Here is a 27,153-nt window from a genome sequence, read left to right as displayed (position 1 = left end):
CCGTGACGAGTGAACTGCCCTGACCTTCCACCTTGAGACAGAGTGACCGAGTGGCTACTTGTCCAGGAAGCTGTGTACAGCCCTCACTGACCCCCAGGTTCCCCACCGTGCCTGCCTCGTCGCAGACCTGCTGGAAGAATGCCGAGTCACAAGACGTCCACAAACAGCACACGGCTGGCCACTGCCGCCGTGTCGTTTCACAGGTGACTGGCCCGCCAGCCGGCAAAGCTGACACACCACCCCACTGCTCTCTGTCACCGCAGACAAGCGGGAATGGGCCGTGTTCTCCTCTCCTTACAGTCCGCGGGTCGGCCAGAGGCCCACTCAGTGTTTTCCATAAAACGAAAGACACGCTTTTCCTTCTCACCAACAACTCCTGACTTGGATATTTTGACTGTGTCGGTAACCTCCAACCTCCCACCTGGAAGATGTTGATCGTTCCCAGTCAACATCTCGATTTGATCACTGACAACCTCACCTGGTCTGTCTGACCCTGGAGCATCGTCCAGGGAGGAATCTTCAGGACGAGACTTCGCAAACCACTTCTGACATGTTCGACCAGTCACAGCACCTTCTCCACACACTGCACAAATCTTTCTTTGCATTTCAGTTGGATTTTTACCTTGAAATAATAAAGCATCATATGCCAAAATGTTGCCTATTTTCTTCCCTCTTCAACAGGAAAATAGCTGCACAGAAGTTCACCGATTTTGGTAAGTTTTTTAAATGCACAGCTGATGTGATAGCTGTTGTGATACAATGTAACAAAACTGCTTCCAACAAAGTCACAGACAACCAAGTGCTGCTGGAGCCTCCGAACTAAGAAACTAAACAGCCTTTTTGGCCAACCACGTGATCTGAGGAGGTAGCCTGTTAAAATCAAGAGTTTACCACCCATCTCTGGGTGTCCCCGAGAGGACTCCCCTGCGAGTGACAGACAGCGGGGCTCCCCCAGGCAGCCGGTCTCCCCCGGGGTGGGAGCATGTAGACTCTGGCTCTGACTGCAGGGTGTGTGCTTGTTACCTGGGACAGGGTCTGCGGCGCCTACATGCACAGCTAAATCCAGTTACACTTGGATTTCACATGTAAAAAATGCTTTTACCCCTGGCTGCTGTGACTCAGTGGACTGAGTGCTGGCCTGCAAATCAAAAGCTCACAGATTCGATTCCCAGTCAGGGCACAGGCTCAGGTTGCAGGCCAGGTCCCCAGTGCGGGGCACACAAAAGACAGCCACACATTGATGCTTCTCTCCCTCTCTTTCTCCCTTCCCCTCTCTAAAAAATAAATTAAACCTTTAAAAATGCTCTTGTAGTATAACTGTGCTCCATGCATCGGGCTCATCCTGTTCTTTATGAAGATTTATTGAAGCGCAGCCACAGCAGAGACCGGATGCTCCCACCACTGAAATACTTACACCCTAACCCTTTAAGAAGCTTGCCGACCTTGAACTATGACCCCAGTACTTCTCTGTTGAGTTCTTCCCAGCAATTCCCCAACCACCATCACCAGCTTAACGCTCCTTCCCTTGCTCCCCGGGAAGGGGCGCGTCTTTGCTTCTCACGGTTAGGAGATAACGCGCAACCAGCGTTGGCGGTGAAGACTCGCGAGAACTGACTGTCGCACACGTGGGCGGGGACCTACTGAGCCCAGGGGCTGCCGGGGCCGGAGCGGAGCCTCTGCTCTCCTCCCAGTGCTGGTGAGTGGGTCCGCCACCCGCACCCTGCTCTTCCGGCCCGCGCTGGGTCTGTCCAGTCCGGTGCCCATTTAAGAAACTCACCCTCGTTTTCACCGCCCGGGCGAGGTCAACCAGCTCCTACTCGGGGGTTAGATCCACAAAGAGCCACGGGACAGTGTTCTCAGCCCCGAGTGTTTTACACTTTAAATAAGGGAGGAGGATGTCAAGTGACATAAACAACGCAGTGAGTGACGGCGCAGACTCGAAGAGAAGGGACCGGGACCGGAGCGGAGACTTGGTAGGTAAGCTGCCCCCGAGATGCAGAGGGTGAAAGGCCTCTCCCGCGGGCCATGGGCACAGAGGTGTGCGGGGCGGGGCGCGCGGGGACAGCCTGTCCTTGGGAGGCGGTCGGGGCGCTGCTGATGCGCTCGAAATGGGGCCGGTGTTTCCAAAGGGGCTTGAACCTGAAGGTGACAGACAGGTCAGGGAAGGTTCTGTTCTGGACGTGGGGTGACCGGCGCGCGTGCCTTTTACAGATGCTTCAGAAAAGGGGGTACAGGAGGCGAGGGGTTCAGCTGAGGGGCTGCTGGGAGGTCCTGGCCGAGAGACAAGGACGCGAGTGGAGCGGGCGGGGGGTAGTTGAGAGGGGTGAGAAACGAGCTGTTCAGCGTGCAGACATGGAAGGCGCCCGGCCGCTCCTATTAACATTCGTCATTTCACCCGCATCCATCCAATTCGCATCTATTACCCGAACCGGGTATGGGGAAAACAAGACTGTCTTTTAGTGCAGCGTGTTGTTCGAACAGGACGGAGCGGTTTCCGAGGCCCGTGCCCCGGAACCTGACCCGTGGGCTGGACTCGGGAACAGTCCGCCCCCCTTGGGAGCCTCCGGAGGGCGTTTTGGGTTCTGCTCTCTCCTCCGGAGACCCGGCTCCCCTCCAACCAGTTAGCGCGCCTGAGGTTTCTTGATTCCACCCACAGAGGGTCCTCTTCACCCGCTGGGCCCCCGAGGGCGGGAGGAGGTCTGAGTGCAGCCCCCACAGTTTTAAGAGCTGCGTCTGGCTGTGCGGCCGCGACCGTGCGAGGCTGTGAGTTCTGGTCTCCTCTGGCCCTTCTCTCCCGGGGCAGGTGCGTGCGCCCACACATGATCAGAACACCAAGTCTTCCAGGGCCTCGGGGCCCTCGTCCACGTAGCTGACCACCTCGCTTTCCGTTTCGCCCGAACCGGTTTTCTGCAAAACAAAACGTCTCCTCTAAGCGGCCTTTCACAGAACTGGGTTGTCCGCGCGAGATCGCTTTAAGTCTGTTTTGCTTCTAAAAACAGTAAATGTTCACTGTGGCAAATTAAGTAGAAAGAAGACAAAATATACACATAAACCCTCCCCCTGGCACAGCCCAGCTTCTCCCCAGCCCCTCATTTCTGTGTAGGAGCTTATCTGTATTTATAGTCATACGAAGTCCAGGGGGTAAACGGCTTCATAAACATGTCTTTCCGTGTAACGTCACGTAATATTTTATGTTTTATTATATGGCCTCGGCTGCAGCTTTTTTAACAGCTCTGTCGTATTCGGCCCAGTTACACTTGTATCCAGTTTGGGTGATTATAAATAGTCCTGATACGAGTCGGAAAAACTGTGGTAAAAAATAACACGGCCTGTAAGAGACCGTGTTCTTCAAACATCATCCACGTCCACCCTGGACACGGCTGTGCAGGGGCTGCACCGTGACCCGCCCACCCACGTGCCTGTTGGGAGAAACGAGCTCTGGTTCTTATCATGGAGACAAAGGATGGCTGGGGACCAGTCTCCAACAAACTGAAAGCTCAGAATAAGGGTTTTTGGGGGGTATTTTTACAATAAGCCCTTTTTTATTATCGCCAAAGGCCAACTGCTCCCTCTTTCATCCCTCCCCCCATCCCACCCCCAGTATCTGTCGCAGTTTCTAACTCGGGTCTGAACAAGGAAAGCGTTGCTGAGGACGGCCCTGGGTGTGCGGGGTGCAGTCCCAGGCCTGGGGACCAGCCACGCTCAGGGGCTTGAGTCGTGACCACAGGCAAAGGGCTTCCTTTCTACCAGCAGAACATGTCCCGGGGGTTGCCGACCCCAAGCCACCAATGGCACTCATGGGTCCCCTTGTCACCCCGGTAGCAGAGGTCCCAAGAGTGGACCAGACGGGTTTTGCGTTGGAGGTGGAGGCTGAGTGCTGCCCTTTCCCAGTTCTGCCTGTGCTCCCTCTCCCCCTCTAACTTACTCTTTTTAAAGATTTTGTTTATTTTTAGAGAGGGGAAGGGAGGGAGAAAGAGAGGGAGAAAAGCATCAGTGTGTGGTTGCCTTTCACGCACCCCCTACTGGCGACCTGGCCCACAACCCAGGCGTGTGCCCTGACTGGGAATCGAACCAGCAACCCTTTGGTGCGCAGGCCACACTAAATCCACGGAGCCCCACCAGCTGGGGTTCTCCCTTGTGTCTGCATGACTGCAACGTGAGAAGACGGTGAGGCCGGAGCAGTCTGGCGTGCTGAGCTCTGCCATTTGTCTTTGCTTGTTCTGAAACCAGCCGATCTGCCCGAGTTGTTACTTTGCACACACGGCTTGGTTTTGATGAACAACAGGCTCTAAGCCCATTTCTTCCAGCAGCCTCGGGGTGTGAAAGACAGACTTCGGGGCTCTGCCGGGGAGTCGGATGCCAGATAAGATGCTCCATGAGGCTGGGCCGCGGGCTCCAGCCAGCTTCTCAGGGCCAGGATGCTGCCTCAAGGGCACACGGCCACACAGCTCCGAGGGGCCGCAAGGGTCCCCCCTGGAGCCTGCTGTCCCTCCAGAGAAGCCACAGTCACAAGAGCACAGGCTGCTTCTCTGGTCACCAAGATGGGTCTATGGGCGGGGCATCCCTGCTCCCCTAGGTCCCAGCTTATTGCGACGGCTCATTTGGTGACTGCCTGAATGTCCCTTGGCTGTCCTTACAATGAGGCACCAGCTGGTGCCTCCAACCACGGGGCTTGTTAGAAAACTAGACTTGTTGAGAAAATCGCTAGAGCCACAACAGAGCTCTGCACACCCCAGCCGGTGCGGCAGATCTGCCGGGGCGTCTGCCTGTATGAATAAAGCTTTACTGGCGCAGAACCGGGGGCGCCGTTCGCATATTGTCTGTGGCTGCTCCCCCCCACACAAGGGGCGATGTGGAATAGTTGAGATGAACCACTTCGCCCTCAAATACTTACTGCCCATCTCTTTATAGAAGGGCTTGCGGACCCCTGGTCTAAGTAACCATTCCCTGTGAGGACAGGTTGGATAGCAACGTCACAGAACTGCCCACTGAGAGCCAGCGAGCACCGCCCAGAGAAGTTCGAGAAAACCCACATAAACAGGCCGCCCTGTTGTGTTTACGGAGTGGAAGACGGGGTGCGGTCAGGGCGTCCCTTCTCCCCGAATTAACCTGCAGTGCCACGCGGTTCTGGTCCAGGTCCCGGGAGCCTTCTCTGTAGAAGTGACCAACTGGCTCTAACTCTTACGTGGAGTGAAAACCACCGAGAGTAAGAAAAACAGCCCCCAAAAATGACACTGGGGGCGTCACACTACCTGGTCTGTGGGTTTAGAATAAAGCTAAACTGATAGAGACAGCATTGCACCGGCAGAAAGATGCGCGAATAGATCCGGGAAACCACATGGATGGTCCAGAAAGAGGCCCCCAGACACACGCCAACACCTGGCTTTGGACAGAGACCTCGGCCTGATTCCCTGGGGAGAGTGGTTTTTCCCACAAGGGATGCTGCTGGGATAGCCGTGGGTAAGTCAGCATCCGGGTGAGCCAAAGCGCTCGGACTGGCGGGAGGGGCCTGAGAATGAGCACCTCGGGAGAAACCACCGGGCTCCTCTCCGGTTCTTTGTACCGCGGAGCTGGGAGGTCTCCCACACAAAGGCCCACTGAGCACGGTGCTCAGGAGCGCAGGCTCGGACCTGAAAAGGCGAGAAAGGAGCAGGACGTCGGACCCTGTCCTCTACGCCTCTTACGCTCCGGGGATCAGGGGGTTCAGGGACTTGCCCAAGGTCGCGGACGAGATGGCTGGCAGGAAATTCACATTCAAGTGTGACCCAACATCCAAAGACCGTCCTGAACACATATAACAAAACAGTCAGCCGAAGGATGGAGACTGTCACCAGAGAGCACCCCTGGCCTTCTGGGAGGGTCCCTGCGTTATAATGTGGAAGCCACCAGCCACCCGCGGACAGACCCCCCCAGGACCCTCCCTGGGCCGACAGGACAGATGCAAAGACCCTTCAACTTTACCTCATAGTTCACGGAGGCCATGAGATCTCTGATGTCACTCTTTGGGCCTGGAACTGGTGGGAACAGCTTGGTGCATACCTGACCCCTAAAAACAGAGCAACGGGGGAGGGGGGCCTTAGGTCCTTAAGGTCACTGAAAACTGCCCTCGTTAACGCCAGGACCAAGACCTCCAAACATCTCCATTGTCATCCTGGTTGCAGACCTGGTGGGGGACACAGCAGGGCTCTGGTGACCCCCGAACCGGAAAGACAGAAGGTGGCCACTCACGCCAGCACACATTACCGAGCCTAATTTCCGCAAACACAGGACCCACGTCCCGTGTGGTGTGTGTGCGGTCAGCACCCTCCCCCCACGGTGCTGGCCCATGGAACTCTCTCCCCTCTCCTTTGAGATGCGCCCCCCGCCCACGGATGCCATCGGAATACACATCGGTAATAGGCTGTTCCGAGGTCTCCCCTGGGCATGGGCAGACCCGAACAGGCTCCGGGGCCGCCTCCGCAGTGCATTGGGCACCGAATGCCAAAGTGGCTGAGGCGTTCTTACAGGGCCATTTGTGGTCTCGGGGGAAAGGGTCACCAGGCCTGTGTGTCACGTCTAGCACGTGTCCGACCTAAGAACAACCAGCCACTGAGGGACAGCCCACGGATGGCCGGGTCGCACGGGGGCGGGACTACAGTGCTCCCAGCCCTGCTGCCTTCCTCCAGCCGAGATGTAACAGGTGCGCAGACAAAGGCAGTCACAGGCCGAGGGGACAGCCAGGCCCTACGGAACCACAGGCCATGCCTGTATGAACCTCCGCGTGAACGGAAAGCCCGCGGGCAGATTCGTGAAGGGGCGGTAAGGCTGCCACGCACCACGCTCTGTCCGGGTGTCGGGGCCCGTGAACCACAGCGAGTGTTTCTCAGCCTCCGTTAGGGCCATGCTCACCTCGGACAGGCTGTCCCGATGTGGGGCACAGATGTGCCGTGGACGCCGCCCAAGGACAAGCTCCCCACCCACTCGGCCCCGGGAAGCCCCGCGTGGAGAACACCTACGTCCTGCGGCCGAGCGAGCAGACCAGCGCGGCGCAGAGGGCTGCCGAGAGCGGGACCAGGAGCCACTCGGTCCAGGGCTTCTGCTCATCCTTTCCTGGAGAGAAAAGGCGGAAAGAAACCAGAGCTGAACCCCGCCAGGTGAGCGAAATGGGCAGGCGGAGCGGCAGCAGGACGCCACCCTCCTGGGTGGGGACCACGTGGACACCCCACGTGCTGCGTCTGAAATTCTGGGCGGGGGGAGCAGGGCGGGGGGCCCTGCCTGGTCTGGTGTGGGCACCAGCCCTGCCCCCAGCTCACGGAGACGCGGCCATCTGGGCCTCGTGGGCCCCTCCACCCCCAGCGCCTCCGCATCCCGCCTTTGCAGAAGTTCGTCATCAACAAACTCAACCTCAGACACAAGATGTTGCGACACTGGCCGGTTGCGGGTCGCGGGGAAGTCTAACTCTCGCCATAAGAGAAACAGCTTCTTTTGCCACCTGTGTTCACACGCCCTTCCTTGTCCAGGCTGCTCGTGGCTACTGGACACTTTGCAAAGTGCGTAGGTGACGCATGTTCTCTGCTCAACCTGCGCTGCAATGGTGTGGGGTGGGCGAGGCCTCTCTGCAGTGGGGTGGGGTGGGCGTGGCCTCTGCAGTGGGGTGGGTGTGGCCTCTCTGCAGTGGGGTGGGTGGGCGTGGCCTCGGTACATTGGGTGGGTGGGCGTGGCTTCTCTGCAGTGGGGTGGGGTGGGTGTGGCCTCAGGGAACAGGTAGGGAAACTGCAGCCCAAGAGGGCCTATCAGCCGAGGACACCTCACTGGGAGGCGCCCTGGAGGGCCTGCCCGGACTGCTCCCCACTGTCCCCACCCCAGGACACTCCGCAGAGGCAGGCACTCCCTTGAGCCCATCCCAAGCATTTCTTCATCACCAAACACCCTCCTGGGCATCCCCTTCCCGGCTGGACACACTCGTGGCTGTGTGTCCCCACTCCTGCACGGGGCTAGGTTTGCGGCCCCACACACTAATGATTCGGCCCGTGTTCCATAGGCTCTGGGTGGGAATGAGTCACTTTATTAAAACCCTGCGGCCTAGTGTTGGAAAAAGTTTAATTTCCACCTGCTATTTTACAAACAGCCACAGCCATGCCTACTCAGTAATGGAAAAAAGAGCCTTGGAGAGTCAAACCTTCTGATGTCCCAACCGCACAGCCCCACACAGCGGCTCAAGGGTCAACAGCCGGTTCTCTGATAGGGGTCCCATCAGACCCAGTTGTCGCTCCCACGCTCAGAGCTAACATCCAGAGCAACCCACTGGGAAGAGCCAATGCTGTCGCCTCGAACACCTGCTCATTTTCCATCCCAGGGGAACTTCCTGAACCAGGGCCCCCTCCGGCTCCAAGTCCCCACAGTGGCCAAGGCACGCCTTGCACACTCAGCCGTGGTGCGAGCCCTTAGGAAGAACACTGAGAGGCTCACGCACTCCGAGCGCAAGCCCCACAAGGGGAAACCGGGAAAGTCCCGAGTACCCCTGGGGCACGTTCGGGTGGGGCAGGAAGCAGGAGCCGCGGCGTACACATGATCAGGGTCGCACACTCACCCCACTGTGTCTCACAAGGTGGAACGCCCACAGCCAAGGTGCCAGGGTCTGATAACAGCCGAGTTTGCTCCAGCCGTGATGACAAAAGTCTCTTCAGTTAAACCACCCTCTAGCTGCTCCCTCCAGCGCTCCCTTCGATAAGTGGAGATTCTCTCTGAATTAGCAGGAGCGGAGAGGCACCCGAGGGTAATTCTCGTCCCACAGAGGCACTGGCATGTGCAGGGTGTGCATGGGTTCAAAGTCAGGGTCACTGCCCAGAGGGAGTGGGCAGGGCAGTCGTTTTTCTGGCCAGGCATCTATGGTGTGCCGGGGCTGAGGACCCCAGAGAAGAGGGCCAAGGTCAGCTCACCTTGGAGGAGACAGGCCCAGGCAGGGCCCCTGAGACCAGACGAAACCCCCCTGTGCTCCCCGCTGAGCGGAAATCACCATGGACTCCCTGCTGCGCAGTTATTCATTAACTCGGGTATCGAGGGTCCGTGAGACAAGCAAGTGCATTGAAGTCAGCACTTCCTCTTACTTTGGGGACACAGAACAGAGGGGAACGGCCCCCCACTGACCATACATGTCCTTTGGGTTGAAATGATTAGCATTTCGTTTCATCAAATGATTCTGAAAAGGTCATTAATTTGAATTCTGGAGTCTCTGGCCTCAGAGAAATTTCTTAAGAACTAGTATTTTCAGACAACCTGAACTTTACCTCTGACTCAAGGAGAGTCAGACTCGAAGGTTTGTTTTTTTTTCCTTCAGGAAATCGGTGGGCACTGCTCTGTGGTTACGCAGAGATGAACCCTAGAAAGGGGAAGTCACCAAGCCGTGCCTCGGAGCCCTTCGAACCTTCTAGCTCCTTCCCGAGCGCTTGGCTGGTCTCTGGTGACTCCGGTGCCCATCGATTTCGGCATCGAACTCAGGAAGATTCTCTCGTTTCCCAACCCCAGGAAGACGAGGGGTCATGGGTGTGCACTGGAACGGGGTCCGCAGGGAAAAGACCGAGAGGCCTGGACCCCACCCGTCCCAGACTGAGTCCCCAACCGGCTGCTGGGACCTAGGTCATGGCCCTCCCCTCCGGGCAGCAGGAAGAAAAGGAGAAAGAAGGAGCAGGCGTGAGAACCAGAGCGGGGCTGGGGCCTCGGGCCAGGTGCAGGACCCGCCCCCGACATGTGCACGGAGGCGACCGGGTGGAGGTCCCGCAGGTGGCTCCAGCCCTGCGGCTTCCGACTGGGGTGCCCGGGGCCGGGTTTCCTCGCAGGGCCATAGCCACGAATGCCAGGCCAGAGGGAGGTGGGCGGCACCGCCCGTTCACTGGCATTAATGGGGCCTCTCTTCCCTCCCAGCCTAAAGCCTCCACACCCCCAGTCTTCTGCCTCGACCTACTTGTAGGACGTCCCTACAGGCTCTAGGGTGTGTCATGTGACTCTAAGAGCACCTTGTCCTCTCCCCACACCGTGGCAGGACGGCCAGGCCAGGGCTTCCTGAGAATGGCCGTCCTGCAGTGGAAGGGGCGCCCCTGAAGGCAGCGGGCGCCCTGCTGGCTCATCTCGGGAGTGTGTCGTGGCCCGAATCTTCCTGGACAAGACGGTCACATCTGAACGTGCTCTGTGTGGCTGAGACCCTGGCCTTCAGTGCCCAGGGCAGAGCCTGGGGGAGGGGACAAGGCCTGTGACCGGGGCTGAGCCTGCTCACCAAGAAGCAGGACTCGGAGTGACTGAGCCAGACCCATGCCCTGGGCAGAAACGAGCACGGGTGGACACCCGGGACACTCTCCCTTGAGTGGGAAGTTTTGCTCCCACACTCGCTTGCTGTGCACACCGCATCGGGTCTCCCTGGGGCACAGGCTCTGGTAAACAGGAGAAGCCAAAACAGTAAACGAGCAGCAGAACGTGGAAGTTAAGAAAGTTCAGCAAAGAGAAGGACACGAAATGTGGGAAGTTAGCTCTTGAGATAAGACCTAGAAGCCGGTTGAGGAAGGGCAGGTGATGAGGAGTACTGATACCATGAAACCGCTCATTCTATTTTTAAAAAGTACATCTGCCCCCTCCCTCGCACCGGAGGACACAACTACTGCAGAACCTCAGGCCAGGCGAGGAGCACACGCGGCCGGCTGTCCGCCCTGCCCCCAACTGCCCCCAACTGCCCGGTGCAGCCCTCTGAGCTCCTGACTGCTGGGCAGCCGGCCAGCCCTGGCCCCTCCAGCCCCTTTGTCCTCATCTGTCAAATCTGGCCCGTCCCTCGCCTCACGCACTAGTCACTAAGCCTGACCGACGATGGACCTGCTCCAAGCTGCTGACCAGCTCGTGGGTCACCTGTGGGTGAAGGACATCTGCTGTCTGCGAAGAGCCTGTTGCGAACGACTGAATTTCTCCACCTCTCGGGGGCTCCACTCCCCGACCTTGAAGTAAAGGAGGTGGACTCGATAATATCTAAGAAAGAGGTGGTGGCTGAGCCCGGCGCTGGAGTGAGAGTGGAAGGGGAGGCCCCCGGGTGCCATCGACAGGACTGGGTGGGAGAGGACCGGGGCTGTGACAGGAAATGGTTGTGGCAGGGAAGTCGCCTGCCGGACTGCAAGCTGGGCGAAGTGACCGCTGCCCCTCGGGAAGGAGAGTCCCGGCCAGGGTCCCAGAGGGATTATTAGTCACTGGGGTGAAAACGCCACATCAGCTCTGGCCACAGTCACCAACGACCCAGACTGCGCAGGGGCGTAGATTCCAGCCGCGGTGGACTGATGAGGTGAGCAGTGACATCGACCGGCTCATTTTCATGAGAACGTGGGATTCGCCCCAAGTGATGGCAGCGAGGTGCCCCTGGGGCAGACCCTCCGGAGCCCTGTTCCCAACCAGCGCTTCCGTGGAGAGTGAGACGTTAAAAGCCAGCCTGACATCAACTCCGCTGTGGGTCCCCAGTTCTCTCCCCGTGCGTTTTCTGTGGGCCTGTGGCCCGAGAAAAGGCAGGAGGAACTCAAGGACAAGGGAATGGGGGCCCTGGGAGGTGAGGGGGGACCGACTAGTCGGGGCCCCTGCTCAGTCCCCTGTGGCAGTGACAGGAGAGGCGACTCCTTCCCGTGCCGGAGCTCGGCCCGGAGGCGAGCTTCTCCATCTCGCTCTGCCTTAGGTCTGACGACAAGCGCACACGTGAATCTACGCTTTTCCCCAAATAAAAAATTCAGTCACAAAAACCGGATAGAAGTAGAATCAGATAATGTGAAAAAAGAACAGGTGCAAGGTTTTGGAAAGGCTGGTGCTGGCAAGAAGCCGGAACCCTTGGGCGTCACGGGCCCCCTGTGAGCCCACCTCTGGTCCCGGAGGCGGTGAACAGGCAGCGGACGGGGCACCGGGGACGGGACTGAGTCCCGACACCCGCGTGTGAATGCACACGCTCCCGGGGTACTGCTCCCGCCAGGAATGGGCTCCTGGGCGGTGGACGCCGGACACCCGGACACTCACCCGTCCAGATGGGCTGGCTCCAGGCACTCCAGGCCCCCGGCTCTCTGCACGTGAAGCTCACGGCGGCTCTCACCACGACGCAGTACTTAGAAACGTCGCTGACTGTGGTGTTGAACGTGGTGGCCGTGGTGTTTTCTAGCTGCACAGAGAAGTCAACATCACAGTCATCTCGAGACACGTGATTTAAGCAATGCCAGCACCAGAATGAGAGGTCACACACGAGGGACGGGGCTCTGCCCGGTGACCCGTTTGCGATCAATAGGAAGCACATCAATGGGTTTGTTTCGGGCGGCTTCCGGTGGACGAGTCACCCTTCAGGGGAAGCTCTCTCGTAGCCAGAATAAACGGAACAGGCAACTGTGAGGCCGTGATGACCCGTTGAGGCCCAAACGGCGTTTGCAGATGGAAAGACAAAACTGGCCACCCGCTCAGAGCGTGATCCTGCCTCTCGTCCGTCCCTCCTCGTTCTGCACTCGCAGGCGCCAGCGGTGCCACTCGGTTTCCGTCCCGCTTCGCACTGGCAAACTACACCCCGTGGGCCCCTCGGACCCGCCAAGGAGGAACGCTTTGTGTGCCTTTAAACCGGTGAGAGCTCTCCGGAGGACGCTATTCCGTGGCACACAAACACGACGTGTACTTGGAATCCCAGGCCCCACAGAGTCTCCCCGGCCCGTGCCCATCCACGCCCGTTCACTTCTGTGCCGCCTCCAGGTGCCTCCGTCCTGGACGTGGAGCTCAGTGATGGCGGCCGAAACCAGATGGCCCGAAAAGCCTAGAACACCTGGTCCTCCACCGAGACGTTTGCCGCTCCCTGACCTGCAGCTCTGGGGGGCCGTGTGGGGAGGCAGCGGGGGGGATTGAGGTGCGCTTGGGGCAGTAGAGAGACAGTGTCGGGGCAGCTGAGTTCCAGCTCTGCGTCAACTGCCCACAGGGCAACTCCGTACCTCCCCGGGCTGCCCCGCCCCCTCCTGTAGTACAGGAGTACTGACACCGCACTCATGGTCACTGAGTTACATGGCGTGACCTGTGTCTGGCCCAAGCTTCAGAAACTACTAGATTGAATGGCAGGAACACCGCCACTATGCCACCCATTTAACGGGCAAAACAGCAATTTCGGAAGGTCGGTCTCGTCACACGGCTGTGACTGGGCTGGTGCTGAAATGAGGCTGTTCTCCCCCACGCGAACCCTTCTCCTCCATTCCCCCCACCACGTCCGCCCACCCCGCGAGCCCCCGGCCCCTCCCGCACCCTGAGTGCTCCCAGGAGTGTTTCCCCCTCCTCCACCCGCTGCCCCCCACCCCCAGCCCTGGGCACTGCAGCTCCGCAGCAGCCACCGGCCGATACCCGCAGGTCCCACGGACGCCTCCCCGCCCCCATCCGGCTCTGCCGCAGCCACTTAGACGGCGCTCTGGTTCTGCAGACGCGCCCGTTTCTGTGTGGAGTAAACCCTTCTGTCGGGCCCACTGCCGGTGACAATGGCTTTAAAAAAGAAATCTTTCTTTTTTTTTAAACAAAGTCTCAGCATCCTTCCACAGGAGTCGGTATGTAAATACTTGCTGAATCAAATGGAACTGCACGGATTCGCTTTGCCTCCTACTAGAAGGACGGGAGTCTGGGTCCAGCCTTCCCTGGGTTCTCCATCTCTGTGACTGTGGGCCAGTCCCTTGTCCTCTGTGCCTCACGGCTGGTGAAAGGGGGCGGGAACTGGGCCAGGGACTTCCCTCGAGGGTGCGGCCCATCAGCAGAGTCTGCCCGGCCCATGGGCCGGTCTGTGCTCCCTACCTGTCGCCGTCCTTCAAGTCCCTTGCCTGGAGCTTTTGTCCGCGAGTGCTCGTGAGTTCAAGTTGCAGGGACACAAGCAGCGCGTAGAATTTGCCATCCTGCTCTTTCTGAGAGCACAGCTCGGCAGTGGGGGGACGGCCACACTGTCCTGCACCCAGTTCTTGCCAAACTGAAACCCTATCCATTAAAGGCTGGCCCCAGCCCTCAGAAACCGCCAGCTGCTCGCTGTCCCTGCGAAGCGAACTCCCTCCTTGTCTCATGGGAGTGAAATGGTGTGGCGTTGTCTTTCTGCAGCCAGCTCAGTCCCCTCAGCGAGCTGGCCGCAAGGCTCCCACAAGGGACAGCGTGCGTCCGAGCTGCCTTTTTTTCAAGGCTGAACCGTGTTGGCTCTGAGGTACACACCTCGTCTGGTTTATTCGTTCATCTGGACACTGAGGTGGCTTCCTCCCCCGGCTACCGCGTGTCAAACACTGAGATGGACGTCGCTGTACAGACTTCTCTCCGAGACCCCGCTTGCAGTCGTTTGGGGTTTATTCCCAGCACGCTGGGCTGTGCCACGATTCTCTTTTTATTTCTGAGAAACTGCCATCCTGCTTCCCCCAGTGACTGAGCATTTGACACGCCGCCCCCCACCTCGGCAGGAGTGGGGTGTTTTTATCGGATCCTTTGCGTGATTTTCACTAAACGTATCTCCTTCCGAGACAAAAGGCCGTAAGCTTTGGTTCATTCCCATAAAGTCTGGGTGGAGGTAGGATATCTCCCACCTTGCTAGTTCCGAGCCGCGAGCAGAGCGGTCACTGCCGACTACTTCTGAAAGTTTCCCCAGAGAGCGCCGCCGTCCCGCGTGGGGGTGACCTGGAGAGTTACCTGCACGTAGTCCTTCCTTGCGCTGTAAATTCTCACTTCGTAGTCCCAGCAGTGGTCTGGGAAGGCGGAAATGGGCTTCTCCCAGCGGATGGACAGGCGGGTCCCTTCCATCTCCGCGGTGACGTTCCCCGGAGGGTTCACTCGGTCTAGGTTAGACAAGGAGAGCCGGGTGAGCCGGGCTAACAGACCCCACCCAGCCTCTCAGGGAGTGCCCTCCAGGTGTAGGAGACGGGTCCCCAGGCTGCAGGACTCGGCCGCCCCCCCCTAAGACTCCTGCCTCGTCCCAGGGAAGAAGAGGCCCCGTGTGCATCCACCAGGGGGTGCCGCCCCACCCGGCACTGAGCCGTAGGGCCCCTCCCCCCTCAGTGCCGGGCAAGACCACACCCACCTCTTTTAACTGCTCCAGTCGGAGGGCGAACTGATCCTGAAGAGCAGTTGCCCTGGAGCGCCCACCAGACCCGCCCCCCCAACCCCCAGCAGGGGCCCGGCCCTCTCGGGCTCCCTTTTGTTGGGGAGTCTTGTCCTGGAGAGTTCTAGGCTGCTCCTGCACAAAGACAAAGCTTTGGGCTAAATTCGTCTTTGCTCTACAACAAGATCTGAGTCCTTTCCCCCGAGGCCTCACCTGACCGTCTCGGGCTGTGTGACCTGGGTGGAAATTGATTCTAGGTGCGTGTCCTTGCCTTAGGTTGTGTGCCTAAGATCTCACAATTCCTGAGTCACAGGGACAAGCCAAGAGGGGACCCACTGGCTCCAGAACCTGCCATTCCCTAAGGAGACGGTTTTTAACCAAAAGAAGTGTTTATTTGTTTTGAGAATCGGAGGACTTGGCCTCAGTGAACTGAAAGTCATATAAAGCAAATGAACCCCTGCGGTCGCTATCAGGTTGGGTCTATTTTCACGGTCGTTCCAGTGTTTCCTGAGTCCTCTCTGCTGGTATCCCCTCTTGTCATGAAAGCGACGTGTTTAAGTCACCTAAGAAATAAGCTATTGGATAGAATCACGTTGCTCTTTAGTAAATGCTGCGATTCCTTCAACCAAGTTCTATTCCACTCACTGTAGATCTGCCGCAGCCGGCCCGTGTCCTTTAAACAATAACATTGTGTGGATTTAGTGGACACCTGTGCCAGGTGCTGTTCTGAGCACTTGGTGATGTTAACACACTTACTCTTCACAAAACCTTATAGGAAGGGTGAGTGTCTCCCATTTCTCAGGTAAGACTGGGGCCCAGGGGAAGGACAGTTTGTCTGGGGCCCGCTCGCCGGTCCCCGGGGGGCCGGGCCGAGCCCACAGCCCACACCAGTCCCCGCCCCTCCACTGAAACCGGCTGTCCGTCCCAGGGCGGCTGCGACTGGTGCGCACCAGGGGCAGGACGGACGCCTTCCACCTGAGACCTGAGCGAAGGCAGCGAATGCAAGTTTCTACCTGCAGGTCACAGGCCGAGAGACGAGTTAGACTCAGATGCCTCAGGAGGGGACAGACTCGGGGGGAGAAGGGGCGTGACATGGGGGCGGGCAGCTTGGGCACCAGAGGTCTCAGGACCAGGCCGCCTGGCCGCCTTCGGGGATCTGAGGGCCTGCCGTGTGGGCCCGGGGGGTGGAATTGCTTGGAGGTGTTACTCCTCCTCCCAGGACCCCAGTTAGAGCCGCCGAGAGACAGTGACTTCCCTCAGCAGCAGCGGCATGGTTTCCAGCTGCAGGAAGACTTTGTCCCCCAAGGGACATCTGACACCCAGTGTGTGGAGACATTTCTGTCGCCACAATTGGCGGGGGCAAGAGGTTGCTGCTGGCACCCAGTGGGTACAAGCCAGGAGCACACAGAGCCCCTGTGACCCAGTCACCCGGCCCAGGGCACTAGTGCCAAGACCGAGAGCCCAGCCCTGTGGTTGCAGCGGCAGGAAGGGAAGGAGACAGAGGGTGCGGCGTTCACAGCCCTTCCCGGCTGCACTGCGGAGACACCGGGCCCCAGCCCTGGTCTCTCTTACCAATCTCGTGCAGGGCAAACAGCCGATCATAGGGCCTGATGGCGGCGCTCGGGCTGGAGCCGTTGATGCGCACGGCCAGTGCGCCCTGCCCTTTGCCGTCAATGGAGGTCGTCGGAAACCAGCACGCCACGTTCCTCTCCAGCGCGTCCTGGCTGTATTCTCGGCACTCTTCTGTCCAAGAGCCGTACCTGCGTCGGAACACCCTTGAGTTTTTAAGGTCGGAGGAAACGGCCCCGTGGGCTCTGGGACAGCAGACACCGACCTGTAGTAGAGGAAATACTGCGTGTCCGGGGGGGCCTCCTTGCCAGCGCGCCAGCCGCAGTGGAGAGAAACCCGGTAGGGCCTGGACTCGGTGTGGCTGTTTGCCGCGGTGTTCGTGGTGCAAGTTAAATTCACAGCTGAGGTTCCGGGAGACCCTGGAAGGTCCAAAAGGAGAAGAACAAGGAACGACCGTGACATTGTCTGAACCTTGGGACTGGGGACGCCTCTTCCACCCACAAACAGTAATTGCCATCAGGAGTTTGTGGAAACCTGCTATTTGCAAAGGCCGACTCCCTGGGGGAGGGGGCGAGTTTGCGGCCCTGGAGAGCTCTCCCCTGCGCGGGGAGGGGGTGGTGGTGGTGGTGGAGTGTGGCTGTGCGGCTGTGTGGGGCGGGCTCGACTGGAACTTCAGTCCAGCCCTGCGCCCTGTGGCCTCCGTCTTCAGACCCACGTTTGCCAATAGCCGGCCAAGCCTCCTCGGTCCCACCCGCCCCGGGCCTTGGTTTTCCCGGCTCTGAAGGAGGGACTGAGCTGGGGAAGGGCCCTAAGGCCACTCGTCATCCTCGTGGTTCCCAGGCCGTAACCGACAGCCTCACGGACGAGGTGGAAGGATGCGAGTTTGGGAACGCTGTGAAATGCCTCCACCTCGTGAGACGGGACACAGCGCGTGTGGTCACGTCCTGGCTGCTACCGCGGGACGTTAAGGGACACTGGCGATTTCACAGGGACCCTTCTACACTCATTTCGCCCAGGGTTTCCCCAGATTCCTTTCAGCCTCCCCGGCACAGTGGGGTCCACGCTTTCAGAGCACATGGCAGACACCGGCCATGAGCTCGCTCTGGGGACCAGAAAGGCGCGGGGGGCTCCGCCCACGTGCCTGTAGACTCGACCGTGAGTGACAGAAGGGGGTCTTCTTGGCCGAGTGTAAGTCAGTCATAAGATCATTTTTGTCACTGGGACGCAGGGTCATTCCAGGGGGAGAAGAACAGGGCCCAGCTGGCCGTAGAGAAAGAAGTTGGAGGTGAGGAAGCCGGGCTGAGGCCAGTCCGCACTGTTATCACCGCGACACTACACACACACACCAGGGGACGCGCACGCTCACTGTCTCACAGAGAAGAGAATCTGCCCGCACTCTAACGCCCGGGGGTCCGTGCGTCATCGGGAGTCCGCCTGTGTCCCAGTGCCCCTCCACGGGATGAGTTACCGAGTGTGAGTTCAGCTGAATTCGGGCCAAAAATAGCTCGTTGTTCGGGCCTGTGCCCTGAGGAGAATTAGTGCTGTAGGAATGTGGTTCTGAAAGGGGCACCACGGCTGTGCCATGGGCGTTTATTCCCAGGAGTGGCCAGCGGCTTCATGGAAAGCCCTGACGCCTGCACCTGAGGTGGGTCTGCCTGGGACTAGGTCCTAGTGAGCGGTGTGACGATGACCCACGGGCCCGCCTGGCCAAACAGCTGCTCACACACCCCGGACTGGCGGCTGCTCCTCCTCTCTTCCTGTGTGTGTGTGTGTGTGTGTGTGTGTCCACGTGTCTCATCCGCAGCATCACTGGCTTCAGGCGTCCGAGACCCTGGCTCCCCACCGAGGACACTACAGAGAGAGGCGAATGAGCCCCTTCTCCTCACGGCAGTGAGGTTCTGTGGGGGCTGCCCGCAGAGTTCCCCGCAATGTGGGGTGAGAAGTCACAGAACTGAAAACGAAGACCGTGTCTGAAGCACGCACTGCTTGGTGCGTGACACAGTCCCTGTCACCGGTGGGCTTAGAGGGGTCACCAGTTTTTGGAAGGTAAATGAAGTCGTGTGCCCATGGAGAGCTCAGCCCACAGAGGCATTGCAAGAAGGAGCAGCACCCCTCAGGGCATGGGGTGGACAAAGTGGGGGCTTCCAGAGGGGCTGGGGCTCTGTCTGGGCTTTGGGGTGCAGGGTTATTCTGGGGAGAGGGGCCAGGACAGCGGTCTCGGCGGCTGTGGGCCCAGTGTGCAGGGTCGTGTCATGGTCACACATCAGAGCAGAGCAGAGAATCCACGCAGGTCCCTTAGGCCCCACCTACGAGGGACCTGATGGCCCTGGAGCTCTGACAGGGCAGTGGGGGGCCTGCCGGGTGTCGGGGGGCTATGGCAATGAGACATGAAGACGGGAGTCGCTAAGTGTTCCCATCCCCCATCGGTGGAGTCCGGAGTCCGGAGTCCAGCGGGGCTTTCAGGGGCCGGCTCACCTGGCGGGGCTTTCAGCTCGGCCGAGACCCAGCGGCTGGCGGGGGAGGGGCGGCGCTCCCACAGGATGGTCCGCACGCTGGCCGAGAAGCCGCGGTGGAGGACGGCCTCGTACTTGCGTACGGTGTACTTGATTTCATACTGAAAACAAAGCCCACGAGTCGTGACACATCCGAGGGAATGACCTGGAGAACTGCTTTCAACAGACACCCTTCCGGTTCTTAAACGGCACGTGAAGTGCAGTGAGCTAGGCCTGCAAAGAGATTAGACCCACGGCCAGGAGCACATGCGTAGCCCTGACCTTACTCGGGTGTATGGGTTGGATGTGTACAAGCTTTCACACGGCGGTCGCCCTTCCGTAACGGGGTTTTTAAAAACGGATGAACAAATTACCCAATTCTAGCGTGTATTCATGTTTCTTAAGAAAACGATACAGTGAAAACATCATGATCTGTTCCTCTGATACGCAAACACGTTCTTCTTAAAAGAACCAGCAGAAGTTTGCAAATGAGCCTCCTGCGCCTTCCGACCACTGGCTCCCCCTCCAGTGCCCCCCCCACCTGGCTAACTTCCTGACAGGAAGTCTCTAGAATTCCCACCGACTGAAAAACGCCGAACGCTGTGCAGCTGCTTCGCCCTTTGTTTCACTGTACGGGGCACCTGCTAGGTCCCAGGTGCTTTAACAGGACCCCGAAGGGACCAGAGCCCGAGATGGACATGTTCAGGGTCAAGGCTGCAGGCGTAGCAACCGGGATCCGGTTGTCTGCCCTCCTCCCATTTTACTCAGCCACCTGTCCTGGGGTTTTGTTTGTTTGTGTTCGTGTTTGTTTTGTTTTTCTGGCTGTTTTAGAGAAGAGAGAACCCACCTCTAATCTACTGCACCTCAGATACCCCTACACTTGCTCTTCGAAGGGACAGAACGGTCCCAGAGTTAAGGCGTCCCGGGCCGTGGAGGACGAGCAGGCTCGGCCATCTTGGCCGGTTTGTCAGTGGAACCCCCTCGGGAAGGAAATCGCGGCAGAGCTCACGGTCGCTCTGGGGAGGGACGGGCGCCCGGAGGAACTCACGTCATCGTCCTGGGGGGCGTGGATCCTCAGGTGGTACCCCAGCCGTGCGCCCCTTTGCTCCTGGTCTGGGTGCGGTTTCCAGCGTAGGAGGACTTGGGCCAAACTGGTCACTTTAATGGTGAAATTGACAGGCGGGAGAAGCAAAACTGAGCGAGAAAGAGAAAGGGGTCACACAGGGTCAGTGGTCCCGGGCGGCACCCTTCAAAGTGGTACAGTTCTTCCTGGCGCGCTCTCCTGGCTATGAGAAGGCACAAATACTGGCACAATTTTAGGGGAGTTTCTTCTAAGGCGGCTTTAAATGTTTTTATTGATTCCAGAGAGAGGGAGAAAAGGAGGGAAAGAACCATCGATGTGAGAGAGAAATATCGATCTGTTGCCTCTCACACGCCCCCCAACCGGGGACCAAGTCCGCAACCCAGGCACGTGCCCTGACCGGGAATCAAACCGGGACCTTTCGGTTTGTGGGACGACAGCCAAACACCTGAGCCACTCCGGCCAGGGCTACAGCTGTTTTTAACTCATTGTCTTTTGTTATTTTCACTTTGCCTAAGTATTTACCTATAACACCTACGGATTTTTAGTTGACATATGAGTATTTCACTGTATCTGTTTTTTTAGAACATAGTTTTCAAACTGGGGGCCGTGACCCACTGACTGGCTGGGATAATGTGTCGGTCCGTGGCCAACCGTGGTCTTTACTGACTCAGAAGAAAACTGAGCAGAAAAGACATCAAAGTGTACTGCCTTGCGCCGAATTGTTATAAGACACTTTCTACAACGGTTCTGTTTCACGAGCCTCTCCTTCCCACTCTATAAATGTACTCACAAGTGTGTGTGTGTGTGTGTGCGTGTGCTGGTTCATGATGTAAAATGCATTTCTTATCACGATTTAAAGTCACACAACTTTGTACAAGACTACTTACAGAGTCATTTCTGTACAAACAAAAGATTTTTGTTTTGTTTTGTTTTGAACTTTTCCTAAGTTAACCACTCTCTTATTTTGCCTTCAAAAGAAAAGCTTTCATTTCAATTCCAGAACCATTTTAGAAATTTTGGAAAGCGCAGATGAGAAGAAAAAAAAAGGAAAGAAAAATCCCCTATAATCGTACCACTGAGAATGGGACTAGCATGTGATATATTTCTTTACCCCTGGGCATGTGTGAACAATCCCTTTTTGCATTAAAAAAAATTAGGATAATATTGTACCACAGGCACAGTTATGAAACCTCCTTTGGTTCGGCTACTGCGTGGTCAGGATGTTCCCACTGGCCTTGAATCTTTCGCAGCCTCTGTGACCGGCCCGTCCTCGCTCGGCACACAGGGACTCCTGGGGCTCCGTCCGCCCCACACTGCGCATCACGGCCACCAGCCACCACAGGTGGCTATTTAAATCTAAGTGCAATTTTAAAAATGACACTTTCGTGGCCTCAGTGGCAGTCACCACTGGCTGTGGCCCCTGAGTGGGGCAGTGCAGGCAGGACCTACTGGCACTGCTGGTGGAAGTCCCCTCGGGTGACACGGGGTAGGCACCACGTGTGAGCTTTCTGAGTCTCTGTCCCCACACCAGACCCACAGATCGACACGTTTCTGAGCCAAACACAGTGGGAGATCGTTGTCCTTGGGTCGTGTGGCCTCCTAACCACTGGGGGCCCGTGCACCCACACTGGCAAACGATCTCCGTCTGCAGCTCCAGTCCGCGCTCTGGCAGCCCTGCTTTCTCACGACACAGCAGGCTTGTATCTGACAAGGACAACTGTTCCACCCCTTAGAGAAAAGCCACACGGAGCAGAAAACCATGCCAGCATCTTTGTCCTGTGCTCAGGTTTTTAAGAGACACTATTGCATGTGATAGATGGCACTCACAATCGTCAGGAAGCGTGTCTGCTCGAAGGGTCGCCACGGTCCCCAAAAGGACCAGCAACGCGGGCGCCATGCCATCGGTCCTGCGGAGAACAGAAGAAGACGATTCCTGGGGACATTTTTAGGAGAAACCGGCAACTTTTTCCTAAAGTAAACTGCAGTCACCTGGCCGATTAGCAGTCAGGAGCGATCTATGACGTGCTGGACACACGAATATTAAGAAACCTTGTCTCAGGCACGGAACGACATGTTAAGGCCCGTGGTCGTCCGCGCTGGTAGCTGCTCCGGTACCGGAGTGTACAGGGCGCAGCAGGAGCGGAGAGACTTCTGAATGGACCCCTCCTGGTGCTCCCGTGGCCGACGGGGCAGCCCGGGAGAGCGAACAAGCAGGAGCGGACAGCGGTCCCAGGGAGCCCAGGGCCGCCCCATGAACGGGAGCCGCGCTGGCCGAGGTTCACCACGTGGAAAATAAACACCACGGCCGTTCTTGTTAGTGAGAATTAAGAGACAGGCCCATGGAACAGGAAGCTGAAACCTGAAACAGCTTCACTGTGGGAAAGTGACGTGTGTCAGTGTGGAAGACCTGGCGACGCTTCGAGCTCTGGGGCGGCTGAGCCCCCAAGTGGGAGCAGACCCACCAGAGGGTCGGCCGACCCAGGTGTGGGCCCGCACAAAGTGCAAGCCGTCTCTACCTGCTTCAGCCCTTGGGCGATCAAGACGAACTGAGAGCAGAGACCTCGCCCCGGAAGCGTGAAAGCCTGGCCAAGTCACTTCCACGTCTGCTCTCCCATGTCAGGGAGGGGAGCAGAGGGTCTCTTGCTGGGAATTGTGCACTAGGAATCTTGAGTGTTTCCCCAGCAGAGTTGGAAAAGCAGTTTTCATAGGAACCTAACTTTAAGGATCCAGTGCATGTGTGGTTTCCGCCTGGCGTGTGGTGCCCCAGCTTCTCCAGATCTGCCCCCCAGCTTTCCCCAGCCCCCCACTGATCCTGATGGGGGGGCCGGTATCACCCAATTTGCAAGACTCGTTCGCAAAGACCAAACAGCTGGTGCAGAACAAAAGTCGGACCCCCACCTGGGACCTTCCAACAGCAAGATCTATGTTCTGCACTAATTTAAATGACCGCCATCTTCAGTTTGACATTTTCAGTGCTTTAAAGTATTTCCCCGATGAAGTTCTGGTGGAACCACAGAAGCTACACATTGGCTAACTGGATACCTTCAGGAAACACGGAACAGCACCCTTTCTTTATTACATCCTAACTTACACCTATCTCCCTGCTTAAGTCACTGGCGAAACTAGGAAATACCCCAATTAAGAAGAGAGAAGCAGCGTATCAATTACTCGATTCTGTTTTGAAATAAATTTAAGTGTTGCTAACCAAGGTTATGCCACTTTTGATCAAAAATAATCTTGTTTCTCTCTAATGATTCCATGCTATGTAGAACAGGAATTTGTACATCAACAATGACAATGACAATAAAGGTAGATATTTTCATATTTTTTAAATTTTCAAAAAGCGAGATTGTTAATGGGTTAAAGGGAAGCATTAGTATTTACTAAGCCTGAGAAGCAAAGATGAAAAACCCTTAACAAACAACAACAAGAACAGCTTCCTCTTTAAGTTAAGAAGGTGATGTTTGGAAATATCAGCATTTCCTCAAGTGATATCACATATGCTCTGTCTTTGCCCAAGTTTTCATTAACGGGGATTCTAGGTCAGGAAAAAATGCAAAATCAGTTTTCCCTGGTGGCTTTTACTGACCGGCAAATGCATACTTTGTTACCACCATGCTTGTAAAAAGGATACATTTCTGTTCATTCTTGGCAATTAAATTGTTGAAGTAAGCAGTGAGACCGTCAAATATCTCAGCAGGGAGAGAACTGAATAGTTGGCAGAACCTGCTCCTAGAATTCATCCTGTATTCTTATTTCACGGTTGCTGCAAATGGAGTGCTTTCCAAATTGTATCAATCAAACATCTTTGATGCTGAAAATAGGACTATTTTCCAAATTTTATCATTCAGATCTTTTTGATGATTAATCTGTTTTGCCATAAAACAACCTTAGATTTCCCCCCCATGTATCATCGTGATATCTTGTCTTGGAAAATCCGTTACCTTGGAAAGAAAGCTGGTTGTCCTGTAGACAATACAAGACACCCGAATAGGAGTGTAAATGCCACCGGGAGTGACACCTCAGTGGGAGAGGGATGCGCCCCACGCAGGGCCGGGGTTGCTAGGGTTCAGCGACCCGCCACCTGTGTTCTGTGGTTCTGGCCCCTCTCTGCTCTGCTCCCTGAAAACGCCTCTAGCATTTGCCCATGGCCCCTTTGGAGTCGGGTCCCAGGCTGTGCTAAAATAACCCGGACTGTCTTCGGTACACTTCCTCATAGATGTCAATGGGCCGATATTTCGTTGTGCAAGAAGAGAACTACTTGACCAGCTTAAAGTGGTATTGAAAGGACAGTGTGTTCAAGCCACTCTTCTCCTCACAGCTACCCGCTGATACCCAGCAGACACCCACTAAATTGTTAAAACGAGATTGGAACGAAGCTGAAGGGGGCAGACACAGGCCGCCTGCCGCTCTGTCTGAAACACACGCTCCGTTTCTTAGACGGCGAGCCGCCGGCTCCGGTGCCTGCTCGCATGTCACCGACTCGGTCCCCGATTCCTCGAGTGCCCTCTGAGAATCGGCTTCTGGCAGGTGTGACATGGGCTTTTTTGAAAATCGGGAGAAAATAGGAGCAGACCTCTTGCCCTACAGGTGTTTCTAGAAGGTTGGGCAAAGTCTGGACAGCTGGCAGTGAATTTCCCCGATGTTCCTGAGAATTGGTCAAATTCTACTGAAGTTCAGACTTATAAATACTGTCTCATCTTATTTGTCTTTTTGGCTCATTGTTCTCCCTGGGGAATTCGCTGTGGAACCAAAGGTGTCATCGCAGCACCGATTTTAGGGTCTTTTTGAGTCAGCTGTGGTGACAGCTACCTCCAGATTTGACCTCCAGGCACAGGATTTGAAAAGAAGCTCAGAGGATTCACGCTCTGTTAGGCTCTCAGACGTGAAGCATTCACTTGAACTTCCTCATTTTTTCCTGCGCAGTGGAATCAGCAATAAACTGCACCTCTGGGGTGCGGGGGCGGGGGACAGGAGAATGAAGAACGAGTAAAGAAGCCAAGGTAGAAAAGTGGGAAGGGACCGCGCAGTGAGCGAGGCGCACGGCGCCACCCGCTGACACCACTGCACACTCCGGAAGACAGCGGTGGTGGATGAGGACTGGATAATGAATGCAATTTCTCTTGTTTCTACGTGACTTCTGATTAGTTTTCTGAAATACCCTTACAATACTACCCCCGGGTGCAAAGCGTTGCCAGGGGCATAAACACACTTCAGCCAAGGCAGAGACGAGGCCGCCCCTGTGTGCTGGGCCGGGGGAGGGGGTTTGCTGCGTCCTCCCGGGGCTCAGATGTCATCCCGCAGCCGCGCTCCCCGCTCCGGAACGTACCTGTCTCTAGCGGTCCTCCGACGGCACGCGGGAGCACACGGTCAGCGCGGTGTCCGGCATGCCCTTGGCCGAGCCGTGGCTGCAGCCCGCCGCCCCGTGCAGCGTGAGACACGGGGCCGACCCTGAGCAGAGAGCAGGCAAATCAGCGCACGCTCCCCACCAAGACAGGCTGTGTGGGCGACACCCAGCAGGGGGTGAGCGAGATGGGAGCCTGGCAGGCTGCGAGCGGGGAACGACCGTCTGCCTGCACGCGGTGTGAGGCTTTGGGCCCTGAGACGCCCCCAACGGCCCTTCAAGTAATGAAGGCAAATGAGGTGGTTGATTCCCCAAACTGTACCATGTTTTGAAATAACAAGCTTTCATAAAGCTGCATACATTAATATGTTTCTCAATAACTATGAAAGAGGGCACATTCCATCGCATGAAATAGAACTTGTATCAGGTGATAAAATTCTCAACACGATGGTTTGTCGAACTGAACCTCAGACACGTTAATCAGAGCCTGCAAAAGCTGCCCCGTTCCAGGTGTTCATGAATTTGGGGCTCGTGAGAGATTGTGATCTCTCCCTTTCTGTCTCCTGTCTTCTTTCTCATTCCATCCACTTCTTCTATGTACACAGAAATAGGTTTACATTGCTTTGGACAAATAACTAAATCCGTAAACTGAAAAGCGAGTGAGATCTCTCAGCAAATTTTTGTGCCTTTCATATAAAACCAGACAATCCCAAGACCTCCAGGCCGCCGCTCCGCCCCCATCCCGAGAACAGAAGTCGGAGGGAGAGACTCCGGTTACATGCTATGCCATCTTCATCGTGTTGTGCTTTCTTAATTTGCAGCTTTCCTAATTAACTCTGAAACTTCCTCGCCAGGCTATTACATTGTATCCTACACCCTGCTTTCTAAACTCATGTGCTTTTTAAGAAATCTTGGCAGACAGCACACTCTCAGTTTAGCCCCCCGAAGAGTCTGGAGCGGCGGAAAAGGAGCCCCCTCTGCAAGCCCGCCCAAAGCCGCAGGTGGTATTTCCACGTGACTCACCTTGCACGGATTTGCACACTTGAGCCACTCAGCCAGTCCACAGAATGTTGTTGTCCTGTGTTGTCCACGGGCGATAATGCCCTGCTCAGAAGCCACGTCACCAGTCTGGTTGCCTTTTATGGCACTGTCACTATCAGCCCCGTCCCGACGAACACTCATGGGTTTTATTTCCCCTTTTGCTTTAAGAGCTGGCCGTGTATTCACAAGTTGTGAACTCACAAATCTCACTTTTCTCCCCCTCCCCCATGCCAGGGATTACTCGGAGGGAGCCCCGGGCCTGGTTCCAGAGTAAGGCAGGGCTCCCTGCGCCCTGCACCTGCCCGGACCCCACTTACAGAGCAGGGTGGTGGCTGCGCCTCCGAAGCAGCCACAGGGAACTGACCAGGGACCTTATCTCGGGGCAGGTTTTGACTTAGAGGCAGTTCTTCATGGTTACATCATCGTAGCTGTGATGTGGAGAACGGCCAGCGGCTTCCTTCGAGATGGGCTGGCACCTGGGCTCTGGTGACCACCCCCGAGGAGCACGAGCCAGTCTGCGTGACTGCTGGGCCCCCACCCAGCACCAGGGCTCCCCTGC

At 56.9% G+C, this 27,153-nt stretch overlaps 1 protein-coding gene across 1 annotated transcript; it reads right to left on the bottom strand.

The window, feature by feature from the left end:
* Nucleotides 1–1,419: 1,419 nt before the first annotated feature.
* On the bottom strand, nt 1,420–26,910 carry IL5RA (interleukin 5 receptor subunit alpha). The gene is made up of 13 exons (XM_053669290.1): nt 26,577–26,910; nt 25,539–25,660; nt 22,037–22,116; nt 20,174–20,319; nt 19,109–19,247; nt 16,899–17,052; nt 16,637–16,824; nt 14,656–14,801; nt 12,007–12,145; nt 6,996–7,089; nt 6,816–6,898; nt 5,962–6,083; nt 1,420–2,907 (listed from the first exon to the last, which is right to left on the bottom strand). Exons 3-13 carry the CDS (start codon nt 22,104–22,106, stop codon nt 2,824–2,826), a joined length of 1,365 nt encoding a protein of 454 aa, XP_053525265.1. The 5' UTR covers nt 22,107–22,116; nt 25,539–25,660; nt 26,577–26,910; the 3' UTR covers nt 1,420–2,823.
* Between the last annotated feature and the right edge of the window lie 243 nt (nt 26,911–27,153).

Source organism: Artibeus jamaicensis, unplaced genomic scaffold (assembly GCF_021234435.1).
Source record: "Artibeus jamaicensis isolate MK-2021 breed Jamaican fruit bat unplaced genomic scaffold, CSHL_Jam_final contig_519, whole genome shotgun sequence".
In the NCBI taxonomy this organism is placed as follows: domain Eukaryota; kingdom Metazoa; phylum Chordata; class Mammalia; order Chiroptera; family Phyllostomidae; genus Artibeus; species Artibeus jamaicensis.
The sequence above is the reverse complement of the archived record's forward strand: the minus strand, read 5'-3'. Positions and strand labels throughout refer to the sequence as shown.

Excerpts from the sequence above, each read along its gene's own strand:
- IL5RA (XM_053669290.1), bottom strand. The coding sequence starts at position 22,106 with ATGGCGCCCGCGTTGCTGGTCCTTTTGGGGACCGTGGCGACCCTTCGA. Across the intron at positions 19,248-20,173 it reads ACGCCCCCCAGGACGATGAC|TATGAAATCAAGTACACCGT; the intron begins GTGAGTTCCTCC and ends CTTTGTTTTCAG. Across the intron at positions 6,084-6,815 it reads CGACACCCGGACAGAGCGTG|GACCTAAGGCCCCCCTCCCC; the intron begins GTGCGTGGCAGC and ends AGTGACCTTAAG.